The following is a 19,880-nucleotide window of genomic DNA, read 5'->3' as shown; positions in this document are numbered from 1 at the left end:
CCCCCCCGGATCGTCGGGATTAGCAGATCGGCACGACGTCGTAAATCATTCGCGCATGAAACTAACGACCCTCTTAATTACTTTTTCTTATTTTACTCGAACCACGCGAAAAAGATTTCGCGTGACAGTCTGCAACATAGGCTACAAGCTTGCACGTTGGTACTCCGTTACGAAAGTGATGCTGGATGGACCATATCGAGTTCTCATAATCATCCATCCCAAGGAACTAAAATCCAATAGATATTCGTATAAATTACAACGTAAGGTCAAAGTTCATCCCTTATCGTACGATTAATTCGTACTTTACGATCGAAGATATCCTCAAGTCGTGAATATCGATTTTACTTCGTTCAAACTTACGGCTGCGCGCAGAGGCACGTGCATCGAGAGCGTATCGCGTGGTATACCGTTTTCACGGTTGTTATCGCCCGCGGCGATGACAAGTCAATAAGGAATCGTATGTACTAGTAAATTGTATTGTTCGTAAGGTCGTTGCGCAACGCTTTCATTTTTTTTTTTGAACACTTAAACGCTTCCCTCGCGACGTCCTCCGGTTATTCTCAATGATCTTCCTGGATCCTGGATCGGAGCTGTCTTATTGAAATAACGTACCGATAAGGTGTAATAAAAAGGAAGTATGAAAATTTAACGAGTCCCGCGATATACAAATGTCCCTGTCGTTTAGCGTCGAGCGGGTAAACAATTTATCTGCCCGATTAGCATAAACGGTTTATTTAACACCTGAAGCGCCGAGGGAAACGATAACGACGGTTAAGCCGGCGGACAGATAGATTTGCGCTCAACTGCTCTCACCGTTCAATCAATCCTGATTCCGCGAGCCTGTATCAGCCGCTCGGCTGACTCATACTTATGTCACAGTATCGTATAATCAGACGCTTTGTACTTTTTGCCGGCGTTGTAACTGAAACGGAGAACTGGGTATAACAATAAAGAGCCGGACCAGAGCGTAATGTACTTTGATGGATATTTTTAAAAATAATAATAATCTTTAAGGCTAGTATTAATATTTATCGGGAAAAAATTATTTTTCCTCAATTTAATCGAACAATCATAATATAATAATTGAGGTATTACAGAAATTTTTTTTTCACTCCCTTTCAAGGCTTCTCGCAGATTTCTTGAAACTGCAACAGGACGTTTTTCATTAGTCGCAACGAGGTGGGACTGTATCGGGTTTCCGATGCGATATGAAAAATAAGGGTAAAAGTTGCCACGAGTAAATTACATTCTACAGTCTGTCTGTCTTCGTGTCTGATCAGGACGTGAGTTACCTACTTCGAGGCTCAAAGTACGAACCGATGTAGAAGAGCGGCTGAGCCGGCTACGGGACTGGCGTAGGTAGCATTAGCAGCGTCGCGGTGCTCTTGTTGCGGTAATGCGGCGAGGATAGCGGAATGCGCGAATTCTTTGGAAAGCAACAGGCGGTGGCGACGACGGCGCTGCGGTGCAACCGGCAGATGTTGGAAGAGGTGAGGGAACTGTGGGCGTCCTTGCCCCGGGGGACAGGGACGAGCGGGGCCTTACGGGGGACAGCTGACCTCTTAAGCGGGACCGGTGCACACCTATCCTTCCTATCCTGCTCTACGCCAGGCTCTCTGCTTCTCGGTGTGTCTGCCGGGCAACGCCCGCTCGGGATATGCACTTGTTATTTTTTTTCACTACTTCTTCCTCGTGCCTCTTTGTTGCTTTTCTTTGGAATCTTTGTCCGTTTCATGTAGGACAGGTGTCGGTACGGTTGCATGTCTCTCGTGGAGGGAAAAGCGCCAACAGAATTTGAATACGTTAAATTAAGGTTAGGTTAGGAGGATTGAGAGTAGTGGTAACTAAAAAAATGGAGGGTATGATTACAATTTTTTTTACTTTATTTTACATAACGAACAGCTGAATTCGCGTTGGTTGAGCTCGTCTTTTAACCCAGGTCAGGGCTGAAGCCTCCGGGCTACAATTAAGTATTTTTACGTACCGTTCGCATCGGCTCGGGTTTGCCGGCTGCTTCGGGTGTGTTCGTAATCGGGATTTCGGACGGGATCGACGTTGCGAAATACGCAATGGCGAAAGCGGATAATTGCGCAATCAAATTCAATTAATACGCACGTGGATTTTATGCGGTGTTAGATCGAAGATTTGAAATCGTCGTATCCGTTACGGGTTTAAGTGATTTTTGACATTTTTTTTTTTCTTCTTCTTTCTTTACTCATACATCTCTTTGACACGGCTGTCTCTGGTTTTGTCAGTGGGGCTTCGTCTATTAAGCCATAATTGTATTACGTCTCGTAATGGAGCAAAAGAAGTGTAATGGCGGAGATAATGCCATTGCTCGTGCAATGGGGCTCTCCTCCGTACTAACAGAACAGTAAAACTTTAATGACGGTATATTCAACGGTATTATCTATCGAGACCGGTAATGGCGCTGGTATAATTTTATTAGCGCGGGTTCTGAATGCTACTCGCGATATATGTGGCACTGGAACTAGTCTGCGCTGGCACTTGACGAACCAACTTCCGGGCGAATGCCCCGAGCGCAGCGCCTCTACCGGACGCCGCTAATAACTAATATGTATCTGTTCTAGAATCGAGCTGCCACTCTGTTAAATTGTATTATAGAAATATCTGATATACACACCTGATACCATTTATTGCCCAAACCGAAGTAACTGACCTGGAGTAATACACTTCGTTGATCGATAGTTCCGCCATCTTGAGATCAAAGGTTTAATATAGTTGCACATCATTTTTCCTATACATACAAATTCAATGTATCCCACAATCGATAAGGAGTTAAACGATCACAACAGTTTTTTAAGGAATTTTTTTCTAACCTCCAATTGTACGTTTAATGATGTTCGATGCTTCTTCGGCAATGTCATTCGATAAGTTTTTTCGGCCGACTGCAACTGTATCAGAATGTAGGTAACGGACTGTATTCATGATCTGGCAGTGCGTAAGTAGAAACTGACTGGCAGCGCGTAGCCAACATGTAAATAAGCTGTTCCAGCGGTGTTATTAGTGCCGTTTCATGGGGCGCGCAAAAATACAGTTGGCAGAAATGAAATACCGTGTCCCTCGTGAAACTAAGGAAACGCATGCAGATCGTGTCCGCTACTTATACGTAAGTACGTGTACGATACGTAGAGAAATATTGGTTTAACAAGCAGCCCACCTTCCGATCTAGGTATTGACTTTGGTTATCCCTCCGCGGCGTGGCGCTGCGATCGTTCGTGTACCCGACCCATATCTCAACTGCCTTTTAAGGATTAACGGATATTCATTAAGCGCCAAACACAACCAGTCTCCCGTGCTCTTACTACAGTATAGAGAAATTTCGATTTCAATAAGACAGCGTACAGTATACATATAGATATACGGATACTTGGGTCCCGGCTATTTTGTATAAATTAAATATGCAAGTTAGTTTCCTTCTTGGCTCGGTAGATCGCGGAGTGCATTGTGTATCGTAGAGAACTGTATCACTGAGGTTTGGTTATCATTGACCCAGTTACAGACAGAAGAGTCTACTTTATGTAAGTAAAATAGCCTGAGGATTGTTACCGGATAATGCATAAATAAATTAATTAACTCTGTGAATATATCAATCGAATAATTATCATCATACAAACGAGCGCTGTCGCAAGAATTACACGGAATTCTACGAGGGGTCAAAACGCACGTTAGTTTATATAGCATAACTAACGCCATCTGTCCACAGGAAGAACTACCATTCCCATTGGATTAAACATTCGGCGAACTTCGTGAGCGATCGGAGCTCAGTTATTCCCGTCGGCTCTTCTGTGCCAGCCAAATGTCAGAAATGCAGGAGACAGTGACTCGAACGCAGTGTGAATTACTTAGTCATTTGTCAAGTTATGAATTATTAGTGACATTTGTACAGGATCGATATTACGGAGTCGGATACGATGGTGATCGAGGATTCACTGTGGATTATGATTAAATGAACGGCAGTACATGTTTATTAGAGATGCGAGTGAAGCAGTAAAAGTAAGTCAGTTCGCGTTTGTGACGATAGTATGCTATATGCAATACCTTTGTTATATATATGTATATATATGTATATGTATAAGGACTTGATTTGAAAGAGCGAGACGAAGCGCAAACACAATGAGGGGGTAGAGGGGTAAGAAGAAGATCCCGTACCTAAGTCTTAGGGCTAAGGACAGCGATTCTTAGAAATGCCAGACGGTATAATCGTTCTCCTGGCGGCCGTTGTACGAATCACTAGCAGGTAGAGAATGCCCGGCAGGCCACAATTTCTGTAAATACACACTGAAAGCTTGCCGTCAGGCCTCTATTCGTGTGCTAAGAGAAGAAACTTTAATAGTCGCACTTCTAGCCATGGCTGAGCGAAATCAAAATAGTAAATGAAACAGTAAGAGTAGAATCGGTCGGCATTCTGCGACGACAAAGAGCATTGGCGCAATACTACATCACCATAAAACTCCTCGACCAATCATAGTGCTCGATCGTTCGACCAGACCTTACGGTAGAATTAGAATCGCAGCGTCTTTACGTGAGTCTGATTTTTTACTACCTCACGATCCCTGATAATAGATGACGTCTCTTCTATAAATTGACAATGTTGACACAATTGTCTCGTAATCAAAATCCAAGATGGAGGTGCTGGAAAAGTTTCGATCGGTATAAATAGTCGTTAGGGTATCGAGTGTTTAGGGTAAAAACGATAAAACTTGCCAATCGGTAGTTGACTCGGTTCATATTTCTTTACTATCTCCTTGGGGACCTTCCTGTGAGTTGTGGAGCCACAGCCTGCCTGTTAAACCAACATCCAAATACCTGCAGTTCTTACAATTCAACTTCTGTATTCATAATTAATCCATACACTCAGTCGTATTTTCTAGCCGTCAATCCCGATACAAACGGTTATCTGGTCAATGCTAATAATGCTTGCTGCTAGCGTAATATAACCTTTACCTCTTTTAAAAAGATTTTTAATATTATCGGTAAAATTCGTTCAACCGGAACGATCCAGTTGTGAATCTCGCAGATCTCGAATACCATACGTACATGTGGGTAGAGATATTCTGACAGGAGATTGAACGTTCTCGAGAGCATTCTTAACGCGCGTTAACCTATTAAAGAGTGCTAATTTACTCGTTGCCAATCGCTATGGAAATTCCATATATCATAGTCACTCTAACGGTCAACACTGCCTTATGAGATACGTGCGTCTCGGCAGGAATGATGTGTAAATTTCTAAAATAACACAAAATAAATGAAATAGAACTCGTCGATTCGTATGGAGGCAAGATGATTGTATGCTGACGATAGAAATTGAATAACCGTTACAAACGAGCGACAGCGATTGGGTAACGCCTAGACTTGACAACAGCGCTAATTGTCCTTAATGCCAAAAGTAAATCACATTATTATTTATTTTATTTTCTTTCTTTAAAAAGCGAAGAAGGCCAGTGGGCGCAATATCTTGTAGCGACATGCCGACAGCGCGAAATTACAATTGTCTCTGCACTGTTCCGTGTCGGCCAATTACAAGGAGACATTAGCGATTAGTATGCCGTTAAGGACTTAATTTTTCGACAGCAGCGCCACAACACACTTGCTAGCGGCATCGATTCGAACGTAGTAAATCTAAGCGTCGAACTACCATAATATTTAGATGCTGACTTCACGTGTATTAGCATAATGGTTTATGGGGCTAAAGTGTATAAGCAGGCGCGTAATGTCGTAGAAATCGGGTTAATAACCAATGAAGCAACGTTTTCATGCAAGGTTCCTAACCAGTGTGGGACGGCGCGATAGGTCTGATAAATAAATGAATTGAATATACGCCACGTTTAAATACTGCAAGCCCGTCGCGTTAACTGTCGTTAGTTTTACGGCGTTCCCGCTAGATGGCTATGCTGATCATACCCAAGACGTGATATTCCAATTGCCCGTAAGAGCTGTGGGACTTTTAGACATACTTATAACTAAATGTGCTCGCTCTTCCACGTCTTCCTTTCGCGGAGCCAGCTAGAAATAATGAAATTGAAAGTAAACGTGGACCGATATCTTTCTGGCGTTAATATAATTTTCTGTTTTCCTCGTCAGTGACGAGTCGAGTATAAAATTGTTAAATTTGTTTTCCAACTCTCTGCCGCTCTACACGGAGGCGACTTGTTCTCTCGGGCGTGGGAGTCCTGGACGACGACGTGGGATCGTCCTTGTCTTCTCTCTCGCGGCCCCCATTGTTCCCAACCCTCCTCTGACTTACTGGCTGCGGCGAGCGAGCATCGAAAGTGGTTTACTTTGCTTTATAATCTCGAAGCGAAGCAGCTAAAAGAACGAAACTGGATTATGTTATTGTTACGGCATTTCCTCGAGCGGCCACGTACCCTTCTGGAATTCTAGAGCGTTGCGTGCCGACCGAGGATCAGCCTGGTATAACGCGCATGCGCATAACCTCTCGACATCGAATCGGCAACATGGCGGCAATTTGAAAATGGTAAGTCTGTCACTGATTCTGCTACTGTTATTTTTATTGGCTTACTCGAACCTTCCGTTACATCCATTACTCGCGTTGCGTTCATACTCCTCGCATTACTTCGAGATTATATACTTTGACAAGTTTCGAAGATTCTTTTCAGGCTAACGAAATATCTGAAAACATCCTGAAATAAAACTGTTTCCTCTTACCCGGTGAATCGAATCGTTTGGACGGTACAGTCCTTCTTTTCTAGATGACTATATCCAGTGCAGGCACTGCCTACGTGCTACGTAAAAAGCCTCGATGAGTCTTACACGAATATTCGTGCCATTGAGAACCACTGGTGACTGCTGAGAAAAACTGTAACCCGAAGGTCTTGCAAGGCGCATTAAGCATTCGTTGATGTTACCTCATCGATGCTATCGTAGTTTGACAGCTCGACTAACCGACTACTGACTTGATGTATTGACAGTGGGTCCCGCTACCTAGCAGCTAGCACTAACTAATCAGTACCTTGACATCGCGAGCACTGGCACTCGCAAGCCGTGGCCAATCGGACAAAAACGTGCAAACGAACGAAGAAGTGCCCGATGACGTCGTTCACTGCGATTTATGATTTTATGACGGAAATACCTGACTACGGTAATCCTTGTATAAGCAAGTACGCCGTCTTACTTTATTCGAGCTTCGTTACGTGGTCACACGATACGAATAATTGTTAATTGGACGCGGTTCGGTTACTTTTGTTACGGGAAATCGTATTCTGGAAAATTGTCATTGTCTTTCAATTTTTTTTACCTATCAAATGACTCGCTCGATTCTTTTTTTGCAAATCTAAAACCGCTGTTTTTTTTTCATGTCAATACACATCTACATACATAGTATACGAACATTGCGACTATTAGCAGCGTGATATTCAAGGCTTTCGATATGGGAGAGATTCGTGTAATGTTAAAATAATATGACACGTATAAGAAAGGACAACGACGATACAACGATGTTTCGTCACGAATATAAAATCGTGGAATCCACGTGGTCGACCTTCTGACTTGTGTCTAATGCGAAATTAGAAAAGCTCGTTAGCTCCTGGCCAGTCTAACGCAAGTAACACCAAGGCGCAACGAAATCTTCTCATGATCCTGTCGTACCTCTAACGCGTGCGTTTCGCGTGTTGAATAATTACATGTGTGAAATGTATATACGCTGAGCATTATCGCGCGGCATCAATGTCGCAACGTTCCCATGCTGCGAACATTTCGAAACACGCGCAATTCCCATTCGCGCTAACCGATAGAAGTTTTCCTTATACCTTATCGCATGAATTTTAAAATATAGATACGTAATGTCAAAATAGAGTTAAAGGCAGTACTCTCATGATTGCTTTTTTTTTTTTTTTATTGAAACATATTGTGGCAGTCGCACGTGCACCTGTCGGGGTAATATGGTAATTGCGGAGAGTCAGCGCAATTCCAAGAAATTGATCGAACGAAATTGCAAGTACATTGCCATTCGTCGCGAGACAACTCTTCGGCATCGACTTCCGCCGATTTCAAGTGCGCCTTAATGCGTCCATCGCGCGACACGACCACTTCAGGTACGAGGCCGTGTCGCGTAACGTCCTTCGATATAGAAATGCGCCCATCGGCATCGTCCCCAGGGCTTCGTCCAAGTATTCAGTAACTGCGTTAAGAAGCCAGGGGAACGATGGATTCTGTCGCAGCCACTTGAAAACAAGGCTTAATGTACGCTCAACTTGAAAGTCAAGTTAGTCAACTCGTTCTAGAAGCTTTCGAAGTCTGGAAGCTCCTTACGAGAAATATCGCTGATAGCTTACCGCCTAGTCTTTTCTCGGAATGGTCGGAATTTTTATGTAAAAATGACAAAGTGCTACGGCAAATATTCAACTGTGACGCGTATCAACAGTAAATTGAATGGTTGAAAAGATTTGAATTTCGCCAGCGGACATTCCGTCGAGCCAGTTGAAAAAGTTGAACTCGACCTAACCTAATTTCAACTCCGTACTGTCGGCGCGACAAGACGCCGAGACCGTGGAGACAAACGTAAGCCCATTGGAGGTGGTTCCCGTGGCACAAGAAATGGAGGAAGGTTGTGTAGGAGGAGAAGGAGGAGGTCAGGTAAGGTTGCGCACGTTGTGTAGCGAAAGTGTACATAACACGCCCGGCGTGGCCGCAGCGGCCGGCGCAGCAGCGATATGAATTGCGGAGCGCGTGCTACCACGCTGCCAGATTACCACCACCAGTTCCACCTAATTGCATTAGCCAGCGCGAATGGCGGCAGCTATAAGCGACACTGATTTATCAGTGGCAAGTGTTAACCCCGTCGCCTAGTGCCGTCGTCTTATGTATTTATATTTAAAAGCCAGCAGTCAACGGGTTCGCCGCCAATCACCTAGCTCGATCGCGGGGATACCAGGAGGTTCGATGGAGAAGGAAAAAATTAAAAAGAATTTTTTTAAATCGCATGGCCACCGGATGTGGGGGGGGGGGAACAAAAAAATATTTCCCCGCTACCTAGTACCGGTCTCGACCGTTTCATTCGTGGTCGATCGAAATTCAGCTTGATAACGTAATTTCGTCAAAAGAAACCATGCTCTATCTGGTATCCTTTGCTTGTAACAATAATGGTGCAGAATCGTGGGGAGATTTTAACTCGAGAAAGGTGGCGCTCGCGTGTATATATATATATATATATATATTACGTAGACGTCCGTCCTGAACGTATTGCACGCTTGGGAACTCAACGCGGGTCTCGTCCTTGACCGGGTCTATCGTGTGACCGATCTCTGTACATCACAATGCCCCCCAAGCGCCCCCTAACCTCACTCCGTCTCCCGGTGGCCGGAGTAGCCGATCATTTTGTTCCTGTTTCAGCCGCTGTAACGTCGCCGGCAGCACCGACGGCATCAACGGAAACAACAGCAGCAGCAATAGCCACCGGGAGTTGGCTCGGCTCTCTCTTACAAAGCATTGTGCCTCCGCTTGGTCTCTCATTGTTTTTTGCCCTGGCGCAACATGGACTTCGAGGCCCGAAGTGATGGGGCCTCGATCGAGGATGCTCTCGGAGCAGCTCTGACAATTACGTCCGAGCCGTTCGGGGCTTTCACAGGCTAAACGGCCTTTGAAGTGCGCCCACTTCGAGCCGATTAGATTAGACTTCGTGTTTTTCTCCTTATTTTTGATTCCTGTACTCCGTCCTTGCCGACTGTTGTACGACGGCCAAGATTCAAACTAGGTAACTATATAAAACCCATTACACGCTCGAAACGCCTGAATTCGACGTGCATTCTGGGTAGCCCTTTCCTGGTAAACTGCACCAGGTGAACCAGTTCGGTGTATGCCAAAGACGGGAAAGATGAAACGCTTGAGAAATAGGGTACTGCTGTGATCCGATATATGAGTTCGTAAGAGTATCAACGCGATAGGCGCATTATTCTAGCGGATAAAAAAAGTAACTGTCGTTGCGTGATTCCTCGCGTATTTTATTTGTCAAATAAAAAGATGGATACCGGCTTTCGTGGTAGGGTACGTAGCGCGGTACTGCCATCCGAAAGACAGGTGTCCTTGATGGCGCAATTAAGATCCTCAATGAGGTCCTGTTTGCGCAAGGTGTATGTGAATCGACCTCTTTCCCCTATGACGCTCGTATACCGATGGGCGCGTGTTATGTGCGTCGCCACGAACGCCTACCGCCGAGAATGAGAACCACTGGGCGTAGTTAAAATAGTGGGAGTAGACTGGGGAGTAAGTAAGGTTCCCGGTGCGCGCGGCGCGAAGGGACGCGAACTGTGAGACAATGGAGCATTAAAGCCACGGCGTGGTTTTCTAGACAGGAAATTACAGGGATCACGCGGAGATTGACAGAAAAACGGCCCCGCCGCGCATGGAGATAGCGCGGAACATCCCCGTCTATTTCCTTCCTGTGTCAGCCGTACTCGGGTATACGTGAGAACACCCTTTGCTGAGCTTGCTAATCGGTGATCCTTAATCACGTCCAGCTGTGTATTGACGACCCGAGTATTTGAATGGTCTATTATTCGGTCTCGAAGAAATTTCCTCAAGTTAGCCGTGATCTTAAAAAATAATTATCTGAAGATCGAAAAAAAGGATCGACGTGACTGCTGGCCAGGTGTCCAGGATGGATCGTAAACGATGGACAGGTACCGACAATCCAAGAACACGGTTGACGAACGTCTTTGGTCAGCCATAACGAAGGGGTAATAAATCGAGGTGGTCGGCTGGCTATATATATATATATATAAACTCTGTACAGCATTGTAGATGTCTTAGGTATAAGGCAGGTAAGTAGGTAAAACGTAGCAACGTGCCATGCAATGTGGCGTACCGCGAGGTGGTCAGTGCTCAGTGGTCAGTGGGCAGGTCCATCGGCTGGCTAATAAAGGCGGCAAGAGGAATCATGGGATCAAACAGGATATTGGCAACATTAAGTATAAATGCAACCTAGAGATTTATGTCCGGTGAACGCAAAAGGGATGAGGTCGCCGTCGAGCAGCCGCGAGGCCTGGTGGACCACACCGAGTGCTCAACCGCTCGTGGATCGTGGGGGGCCCTTACCTTCGGCTTACTTCGGCTTTCCTCGGTCTGCCCTTATAATACCCATAACATCACCTTTATCTCCTTCTCCATATCTGTACTCGACTTTGCTCCTCTGCAACCCTTCACTTCCTCTCTTACGTTACTTGGCTTCGCTTGCTTTCCTAATCCTATGCTTATCCGTTTGCCGAGAAAAATTAATAAATCGAAGTGATCGATCAGTGATCTGTACCGTATCTAAAATTTGTTGCCCGTGTAATCTGACTGTTTCCTTCGTTAAAAAAAAAAAACAATCGCTCAACATTCCATTGCTTACAACAATTTACGTAGTGCCGTTGAAAACTATCATTAGGAACGATACAGAATAGGACTTATATTGCTCTTTCCTCCAGCAAGTATATACCTTGTCTTTTTTTCCCGCTTGGTAAAGTACCACTGCACTGTATTATTCGCAAAGAGTTACTGCCCCCCCCCCTCCTCCCCCCATTAACTTACTATACCGAGGATCGATTACTTAATGAAAAAAAAATTTCGCACGGGACTGTATTATTATATAGAAATCAATAGCTATTCGATAGGGTAAAAATACTCGTAATCCATATAAGATAAGTTCAGCCCACTTTCCATGTTCCTTTGATTGAGTCAATAAGCTAACTGACGGGGTCAGTAAGTTCATGGAAAATCATTGATCATGATACCATACTACCTCGTGATTTGTGAATTTTATATTTAAAAAAAGTTGCCTCCTCCATATCGACAGGTATAAAGATAACCTGCCACTCTCGTGTATTCGCCCAGTGACGTCCTGCAATTATCAAGAGTATCCTATCTCCTATGATCCTTTCCTAGGTAGATACACGTCAGAAACGAGTGAATCTAATCATTAACTGCAGTACCGAACCGGTTCGTACAATAGCGTGATCGGTTTTTAAGTCGAATCACCTTTGACATCGCTTAACTGTACATAGACGGACATTACGGTTAAACGGATTAGCAGTATCCAATAAAGGGACACACATCTAATTCATCAATCAATAATCAGATTCATAATTCATAAGGCATAACCACTGGCCGTAGTAACGATCGGTCTTAATTCCTTAAACGCAAAAAAAAAAATTTTCATTTTTTTCCATCCACTTGACGCATATCCTACCTCCGTACGGGGAATGCTTAACCAACTATTTGTACTATTTGCACACATGGCAAAGTATGACCGCATGCTATGAGCGGTATCAATTAGATTGTAGAATTTCTACATAATCCAGACAATCCACACACAAAGTTACTGATTGAGCCACACATAAGTAATCACCAGTCGCGCACGCGTTAACGTATACAGCGTTAAGTATTTATGACAGACTCGCGTGTGCGGCTGCACGGTGCTGTGTGGGTGCGCCTTCGTTCTTATGGGGGGAAAGGCCGCGACTCCCTTTCTCATTGCACCAGGTTTGCACCCTGCTCCTGCGAGGATCGGAGGATCGACGAATCGGTTCTTAAGTAAAACATAGAAACTTGTAGGAACGGAGCGCGCGGTTAAGGTATGCAATCATGTCATTAGAGCAACGTGTCTGTAGGACGATGTTCAAACTGAACTGCTGGTGCATACCAGAGTTGCTTGTGCGGCGAGTGTGCGTATATGTATATATATTGTGAAAATAAACTCGAAGAATTCTTGGTGAATCGAGGGGAAGCAAGATCAGGAATAAGAAAAGAAGCAAGAAAGACTGCGTAATCGTATGTACCCACGTAGTTGAATACTCCATCTAAGGTATGCAGTATCCGTTACTGTGAGTACGCGCCTTATAGATCGGTAAGAGCCGGGCCCGACTGGCGCAGAGCAGCGTGTCACTTTACGTCGTCGCGATGATCTTATTTCAGTCGTGACGATGCGAACCGCCTTGTCTTACGGTTCTTGACGAGTCCTTTAGCGTAGGACACTCGGTGGAATGTCGTCGGCAGTCACGAATACTCGCCCTGAGGTTGGCACTGGTACGCCGCTGTCTCAGGGAGTCCCTTGCTCTCGTGCACGTACTAACCGATTTCGTGCCGATCGAGCTCCGCCGTTCTATTCAATGTCAGACGTAACGATCGTAGCAGGTCCATTTGCGCGGAATGGAAATATATAAAAGAGATCAGGTCGGTTCACGGAACACGCACCGATTTTTTCATCTGCTTTCTTTTAATACCGATCTAGGCTTCCGCTCGACTATCGGACACTCGATTACACGAGATCACCGTTAAATTCGAGAGCCGCGCAAAAACGCATCCACACTGTAACAATACGTGTCGAGAAATCGAGAGCGGATCGATCGGGCCCCGGCTCTCTTGAGCGAAGCCGCAGCTGGGTGAGCGATTACCGATCGGAATTCTTTTTCGATGCGTATCGATTGATCGGGGCAGGCTGGAGGAGGAGGCGGGCGGGGGAGGGGATCCTTTGACGCGTGGCTTTGTATAAAACCGTCGTTAAACGTGAGCGCGCGCTCATGCGCATGCGCAGTGTATACATACGTCAGATACCGATTTCACACGATCTTCAGACACGACGTCTGATACGTATGAAGATACAGGAGCAAACAATGTGGCCTTGCGTCATCTGGCGTGGACTGTAGGATACTGGTACGAAGATGATTCATCCTGTTCTCGGTAAGCGATTCAGCCTTTCTATCTGGACTTCCTGTGGGACGTCGTGGGGATATGCTAATAGGCCGATCCGGTCTGTAGAAAAAAGTGCGGCGATCAACCGTAATAAAGGTGAGCCAAGTCTACGTCCTACGGACGACCTGGAAGGACTGGAGGGTGCGCGGGGTCGAGGTTAAATGTGCCTGTGCAAGGACGTTGAAGGTCGGGGGACCTCAGCGGAGTGGATCGTCTATGGGATACGTGTGGTATATGTACTGGGGATACGTAAAGGTGGCAGTGCCATCTGGTTCAGGGGTGTTGCGATTGGTGGTGCTAAGGGGGTAACTATGAGATCTAATATGGATTATGATTTGCAACGTAGCTGGATGTTGCTGTCTGAGATATACTGGGATGATCGATATCATCAATCGTGTCGAGAGTAATTATGGCGGATGAAGAACAAGGAACAAGAAGAATAATAAAGATGGAGGAGAGACGAGGGAAGAAAAAGTAGAGAGTAAAGTAAAGGGTTCCTGCGGTTGCAGCCGTGTTGTTGCGGTTAAAGCCGTAACACGTCACGTCCAACCTGCAGCCACTTCTTAACTACCCACTCGGCGGAATACTTGCTTGCTTACCCGCTAGGCTGGTGGCTTGGTAGCAGCGTACGCATTTATAATATACTCGCCGAGACAACCACTGCTCAATTATTACTCCACCTGACCGCAACTCTGATAGTATGGACTCGCTGGGTATCACCTTGAATCATTCTCAATACGTGTCGATATCCGACAATAATCATCCTTCTTGTCTTCCATCTGGTTTTCGTGCGTTTTTCGTATGGCGACAGTAAGTTTCGTCAGTTAACCGTCGAGGGCGCCACGCGCGCGTCTTGCTGAAAACGGCGGGAAAAAGTGGACGGCGTAGTGTCGAAAATTTTACGAAACAAACTGTTTCGGTATTAGTATGGATGGTTGTATCGATGTTGTATCTCGTAAATGATTTTTTTTTAATTTATCACGGTTCAGAGAGGTCGCAGATTTTTCGATAGACCAATAAGCACCACTTCCGTTCGCTTTGAAGATTGACTGCCGTATAAAAAACTTGAAGGCGTTGGCCCGTGTGACCGAGCGGTACGGAACATCGAGAGAAGGGATTTTAAAAAAAAAAGTGGAACGCGGCGAGTTTCAAAGACTCTACGTAGCCGTGGTGGTCGAATGGGGAAGAAGTACAACGACAAAAAATTGTAAGAGAAAGAAAAAATTCGATCCACCTCGGCATCAATAATCTGCATTTCCGACGGACTGTTTTACACGACCACCTGCTGCCATCTGTGGGATTGCAACGCGAACGAATCCGGCCTGTCAGTGTATACGTAGCCAGTGGGGAAACTCGGTAGGTAACTGAAGGAGCGTCTTGAGCTTCGTGCTTGCAGGTTAAAGTCGCGCTCGCACGATTAATAACGTTCGATATCTTGTTAATTCGTCGTGTCCTGTGTAAAAATGGCGTCGAAAGAAGTCGATCGAATCGCGACCGACTCTACGGTTATCGGCGTTGACTATTAATAACTGCAATTAAAACAAGCTGCTCCTATTGACAGATTGACGATGCGCCTTTCTTTTACTTTGCTCACGTGAGTTACGGCTTGTGTTGGCCGATTTATTAATTTCAGTTACTTCACTATCCCGTCGTGTATTAATAGTAGACACTACGCGCCATATGCACTATATGCCATGGAGTATCGTAGAGCATAAAATACATCGCAGCGGCTTACGGTCATGTTTATGTCAACGGAACGTGTAGGCGGTAGTTATGAGTTCGCTTGCTACTTCACTCCCGTTGTAGTCGCCCGGTGCGGACTCACCTTAGGGACTCGTTATATAGAAACGAGCCGAACATGCCTACCGCAAATAATAATTTTATTCTCCTTATAATATTGCCTGCCACTGCGTACTCGAGCAACCTTACACGCAGTGTACTCTGGTTTTTTAATAATTTTTTTTTTTCAATACCAAATCGATCACAAAAAATATTTAAAAAATCTTTAAAACGTACATAACCATGAAAATCAGCTGTTTCTCCCTCAGTCTATTTCTAGTGACATTAACCTTAGGAAATCCCTCTTTAATTAACGCGTACTCGCAACTTTGCACTATTCGAGTAGTCAATCAAGGATTACTTGCCACTGCTCGGATACAAAAGCACTGTAAAGCGTAAAGCCTCGATAATACGTGTACTAGGTTAGGGGTGGAATAGGGTAATAGGGAGGCACGGTAAGCACTTGGCGGTTAATAATTCGAGCGATATCTAATTCTGGCTTCGGGTATGACGAATGGCCCGTTATCCACGCGGGTCCACGCTTCGGTTTCGGCTTGGTGGGAGCACGGGGGTGAATACCGGGTAGGGGCTGAAGGGGGTGGCAGATTGATCCGTCACGGAGCGCGAGCACAATCACCCCCATTAGACATTATGTGCCTCCCAGCCACATCCACAATCACATATCGCGTACACATTCACAGTCAGCTACCGGGGCAGCGAAATGCATCCACTCCGTAGTAGCGGCCTGAGCTATGATACTTGCACTGATCTACCGTAGTGGCCAGCAGTGTAGCCGGTTCGTATTTGTACGCCCGTAGGGGCAGCTTCGGGATTGGAAAAAAACGGCCACGCAGTGGCTCGTTCAAGCTTCAAGGGTTTAACGTAAGAAAGTAACAAAGAGAGAAGGTACGTCGAAGAGGCGAAAAACTAATAGAAAGGCGACGAGGGGTGAAAGAAACGAAGCAAGGGGTAACCAAGTAAAGTGCAACGAGAATATTCAGGTGTACACGCGACGAAGTAAGAAAAAATGTTCTTACGATCCCGCCCGTTGGACTTTCCATAGAAAAATGTAGATGGCGCCACGCGCGCGCGACTAACGGAATACCCCTGAACTTCGTTAGGGCACGAATCTTTAATAGAAGATAATTTATGAAATCTCGTTCTCGGGATCCTTCCTTTTGAAATAAACTGTAGACTCCAGTGCGGAGTCGAGTTCTTGACACGAAACGAAACGCGTGCGGCGACACGGAGCGCTGCTCACCATTTCCCGCGACTGCTAAAGCCACCCACGACGCGCGACGCTCGTTTGTCATCCGACAAATAGCCTCTCCACGTGGCTCACGGTGCGACGCACCGCGTCGCGACGTGCGCTTCGTTTCTCCGTAGCCTCGTTCCTTCCACCGTGTCTCTCCTATCGTTCACTCGAGAGAACCACTTCTTCGGGAATATGTATCATTATTATTATCCACGAGTTGCACGGAGTATTTATGCTCTGCGCAGTGCCAACTCATTCACGACATCTGGCGCGCATCCTGAAATCGGCCGAAAGTATCGGGTGTCTCGGAAGGTTCGTAAGTTGATCGATTTTCGTGAAGCGCTCGATTACACCTGAGGGCACCTCAAGGATTGAGACATATCGTTGTCTATATTCATCGGCAGTGGCAGCGGTACTTGGATTTACAGGAGTGAGTGGAATAAAGAAAAAAAATTCAAATTAGAGGAACCACTCTGCGTCGAGCGGTGGGAGGCTTCTTTGGTAATGTTACTGTTACCGTGCATGGCCTGCTCCGATCCCACTCAGATCTTTTCGGCAGGAGGGCGATATTCGGGAAGGGATTGGAATTGGGATTGGGTGGATGCTGTGGCTCTATGGCTCGAAGGGTGAGGTGAGATGAATAAATAAGAGGGTTTTGAAAGGCGGCGGTGGTCGGCCGCGAGGTTATTACGTGGCGTCACGCGATGATGTATCCGCACTGGTTCAGATTGTCTCCGCGAGATGGGACCACCGAGCGTGAAATATGCACCACCCCTCTGGAAACTCCCGGGAGGTTACCCTGCTGCCAGTACACCCTTATTCACGAAGACATCGCCACCTACAAGGAGACTGGTACACGTGCAAAAATGCGATAGCTTTTGAGGATGCAAGTATCGTGCAGCTAAAATAAGGGATGATAACAAAGTTTCTCAATTTTTCAATATATATATATACATAATCCAGCACCATCAGGATACTCATAGTTTTCATCATTTTTTTTTTTTTCACAGTTGTATTCTCTCAGCAGACAGTTCGACCTGAAGCATCGGGAATCAAAGATTTCGAAGGGTGGACCCCTCTTCTTTAAAGTATCACGCTCGATTTATCAGACTGACTTTGCTCTATTGCTTTCTCTATTGCTTATGGGATACATGTCTATTAACTTTGTACACTCTATATGGTTCGGCGTACGGGGGAACCGATGGTCCACTGTAACGTTACGTGAAAGCATTAAAGAGGCTATTTTTGGACGATGTAGTAATAATTTCCATATATATGCGGTGCACTGACGGGACATAGATCATAAGGGACCGCAGCCCGCGCCGTTCCTCTCCCAACCCGAGCCCCGTATACTCAGCCAGTGAATTTGCCGCCGCCTCCGCCACGCGGCAGCACGTGCCCCTTTCGTCCCGGCCACGTACCTCCCTCGCTCTTCACTCTTCTGTCATAGGGTTGCCAGGAACCGGCACCCATTCGACCTATTCCACCCACCACAACGACAATCCACTCAAGTGCATCCCCTGGCCATATAACCCTTCTCCGGCCCATTACCAAAACACTATTCATAACGAATACGGTGAAACCCCATTGATGTCATCCGTTTATACGGAAACTTCCCATTAAATGAATTTACGTATATGGGACCCCCTTGGATCGCTCGTCGCCTCTTCGTGCGGTTGATTATTTACCTTTCTTACTTGTCCAATTTTTATTATTTAGCTTTTACTTCTATCTTTTACTCAAATTACAACAATGGCAATCGAAAAAAAAACGTCATTGTTGACCAAGGACAAAGGTTTGCATTTTTTGGTAGTATTACGTAATAAGCGAAAGAAACGACTGTACTATTGTACGTGAACATTTTACATTGGAATAATAACTGGGAACAGGAGTAACGTATACTTGTCACTTTTGAACAGAGAGGGAAATCGATAATAACAAAAACATTAGAATTTCGTCTTAGCCGTTATTGACATCAGTATAGGTTCTTCGTCGAACGTGAACGGTCAGTTGGTAAAACCGTGAAACGTAGATAAGCCAGCGTTATCAAGCGATCTAGTAAATATTCCAAGTAAAAATAACGATTCCAGTGATTTTACACAGTTTTTCATAATTTTCGTGATAAAATGTCCGTCGAGATCGATATTACAAATTCATGGGAAAGCGTGAAGTCTTATAAACGCAGGAAAAAACGCGACGTGACATCATCGATTATACTTATCAGTAAGTCTTTTTTAAATCCTGTTATCATTACCTGATTGCCCAAAATAAGGGATCTCGAGTAAAAACTCAAATTAATCATAAATATTTATCACGTCTTTTTCACTTAACAAGTAGCTCATTTGCGCGATATAAATTAGTATGGGCGTCGTCGCGCGTGTATTCAGTCCGAATAAATGTCAACGAAAAATCCTAATTGACAATTTATATCGCTAACCCCTGGTCCCCCTCCCGCCTTAAAATCAACATGAATTTCTTGCATACTAAAAACCATAATGATCTCCACGTAAAAGCACGCGGGCGCTCTTGGACGAGTGAAATAATCGCGTATAAATAAATGGGGATGATAGATAGAACGTAATCATATTATGATCCTGTGGCCTTTAGCTCCCTCGGGAATAGCACCGGGGGTGTGTTTGACATTTAGCATTTCCCGCGGGAAGTTGCAAGAAGAGCCAGAAGCTTGTCTAGCGGTCTCTGCGGAGTCCGCATGGCGATAGAGCTTCGACGTAATCCAGAGATCGGTAATGGCCGGAGTGCCACCCGTTTTCAATTAGGCAAATACAATCGAGAACATTCCCATCGGTCGAAGGCAACAGCGTAAGATCCTGTTTCTTAAACTATTCGCATTTTAATTCGCAATGGCAAATCGCGCTCACGTGCAATTTGCTAGCTAATTCGAAGTGGCGTGAAACTCGCTCGACGGCCAACATAGATCTATCAGGTCTTGGGTAGCAATTTATTTTTGTATCAAGCGAGATGTGTCTAACTAGTTTGTCCTGGAGAAAGTAAGGGTCCTTTTCTCAAGATTAACGATACTTTAGTCCTGTTTTAAAGAGGCAAGCGGTCCCCCCCCCTCTCCCTCCTCCTTCAACCCTCGCACTCCGAAACCTCACTCTAGCTTCCGAATCCTCCTTCG

At 45.3% G+C, this 19,880-nt stretch overlaps 1 protein-coding gene across 7 annotated transcripts in view; it reads left to right on the top strand.

The window, feature by feature from the left end:
• LOC107269076 (paired box protein Pax-5) overlaps window positions 1-19,880 on the top strand; it is a 94,185-nt gene that overhangs the window by 41,438 nt on the left and 32,867 nt on the right. The window contains exon 1 of one of the 7 annotated variants that reach the window (XM_015742534.2): window positions 18,720-18,964. The exons of the other annotated variants lie outside the window; for them this stretch is intronic. Coding sequence (XP_015598020.1) covers window positions 18,868-18,964 — 97 coding nt within the window. The 5' untranslated portion in view covers window positions 18,720-18,867. Of the gene's footprint in view, window positions 1-18,719; window positions 18,965-19,880 lie in introns of those variants that run through there. 7 annotated transcript variants of the gene reach the window in all.

This window comes from Cephus cinctus, unplaced genomic scaffold (genome assembly GCF_000341935.2).
Source record: "Cephus cinctus unplaced genomic scaffold, Ccin1 Ccin1_scaffold0597, whole genome shotgun sequence".
Taxonomy (NCBI): Eukaryota; Metazoa; Arthropoda; class Insecta; order Hymenoptera; family Cephidae; genus Cephus; species Cephus cinctus.
The sequence above is the reverse complement of the archived record's forward strand: the minus strand, read 5'-3'. Positions and strand labels throughout refer to the sequence as shown.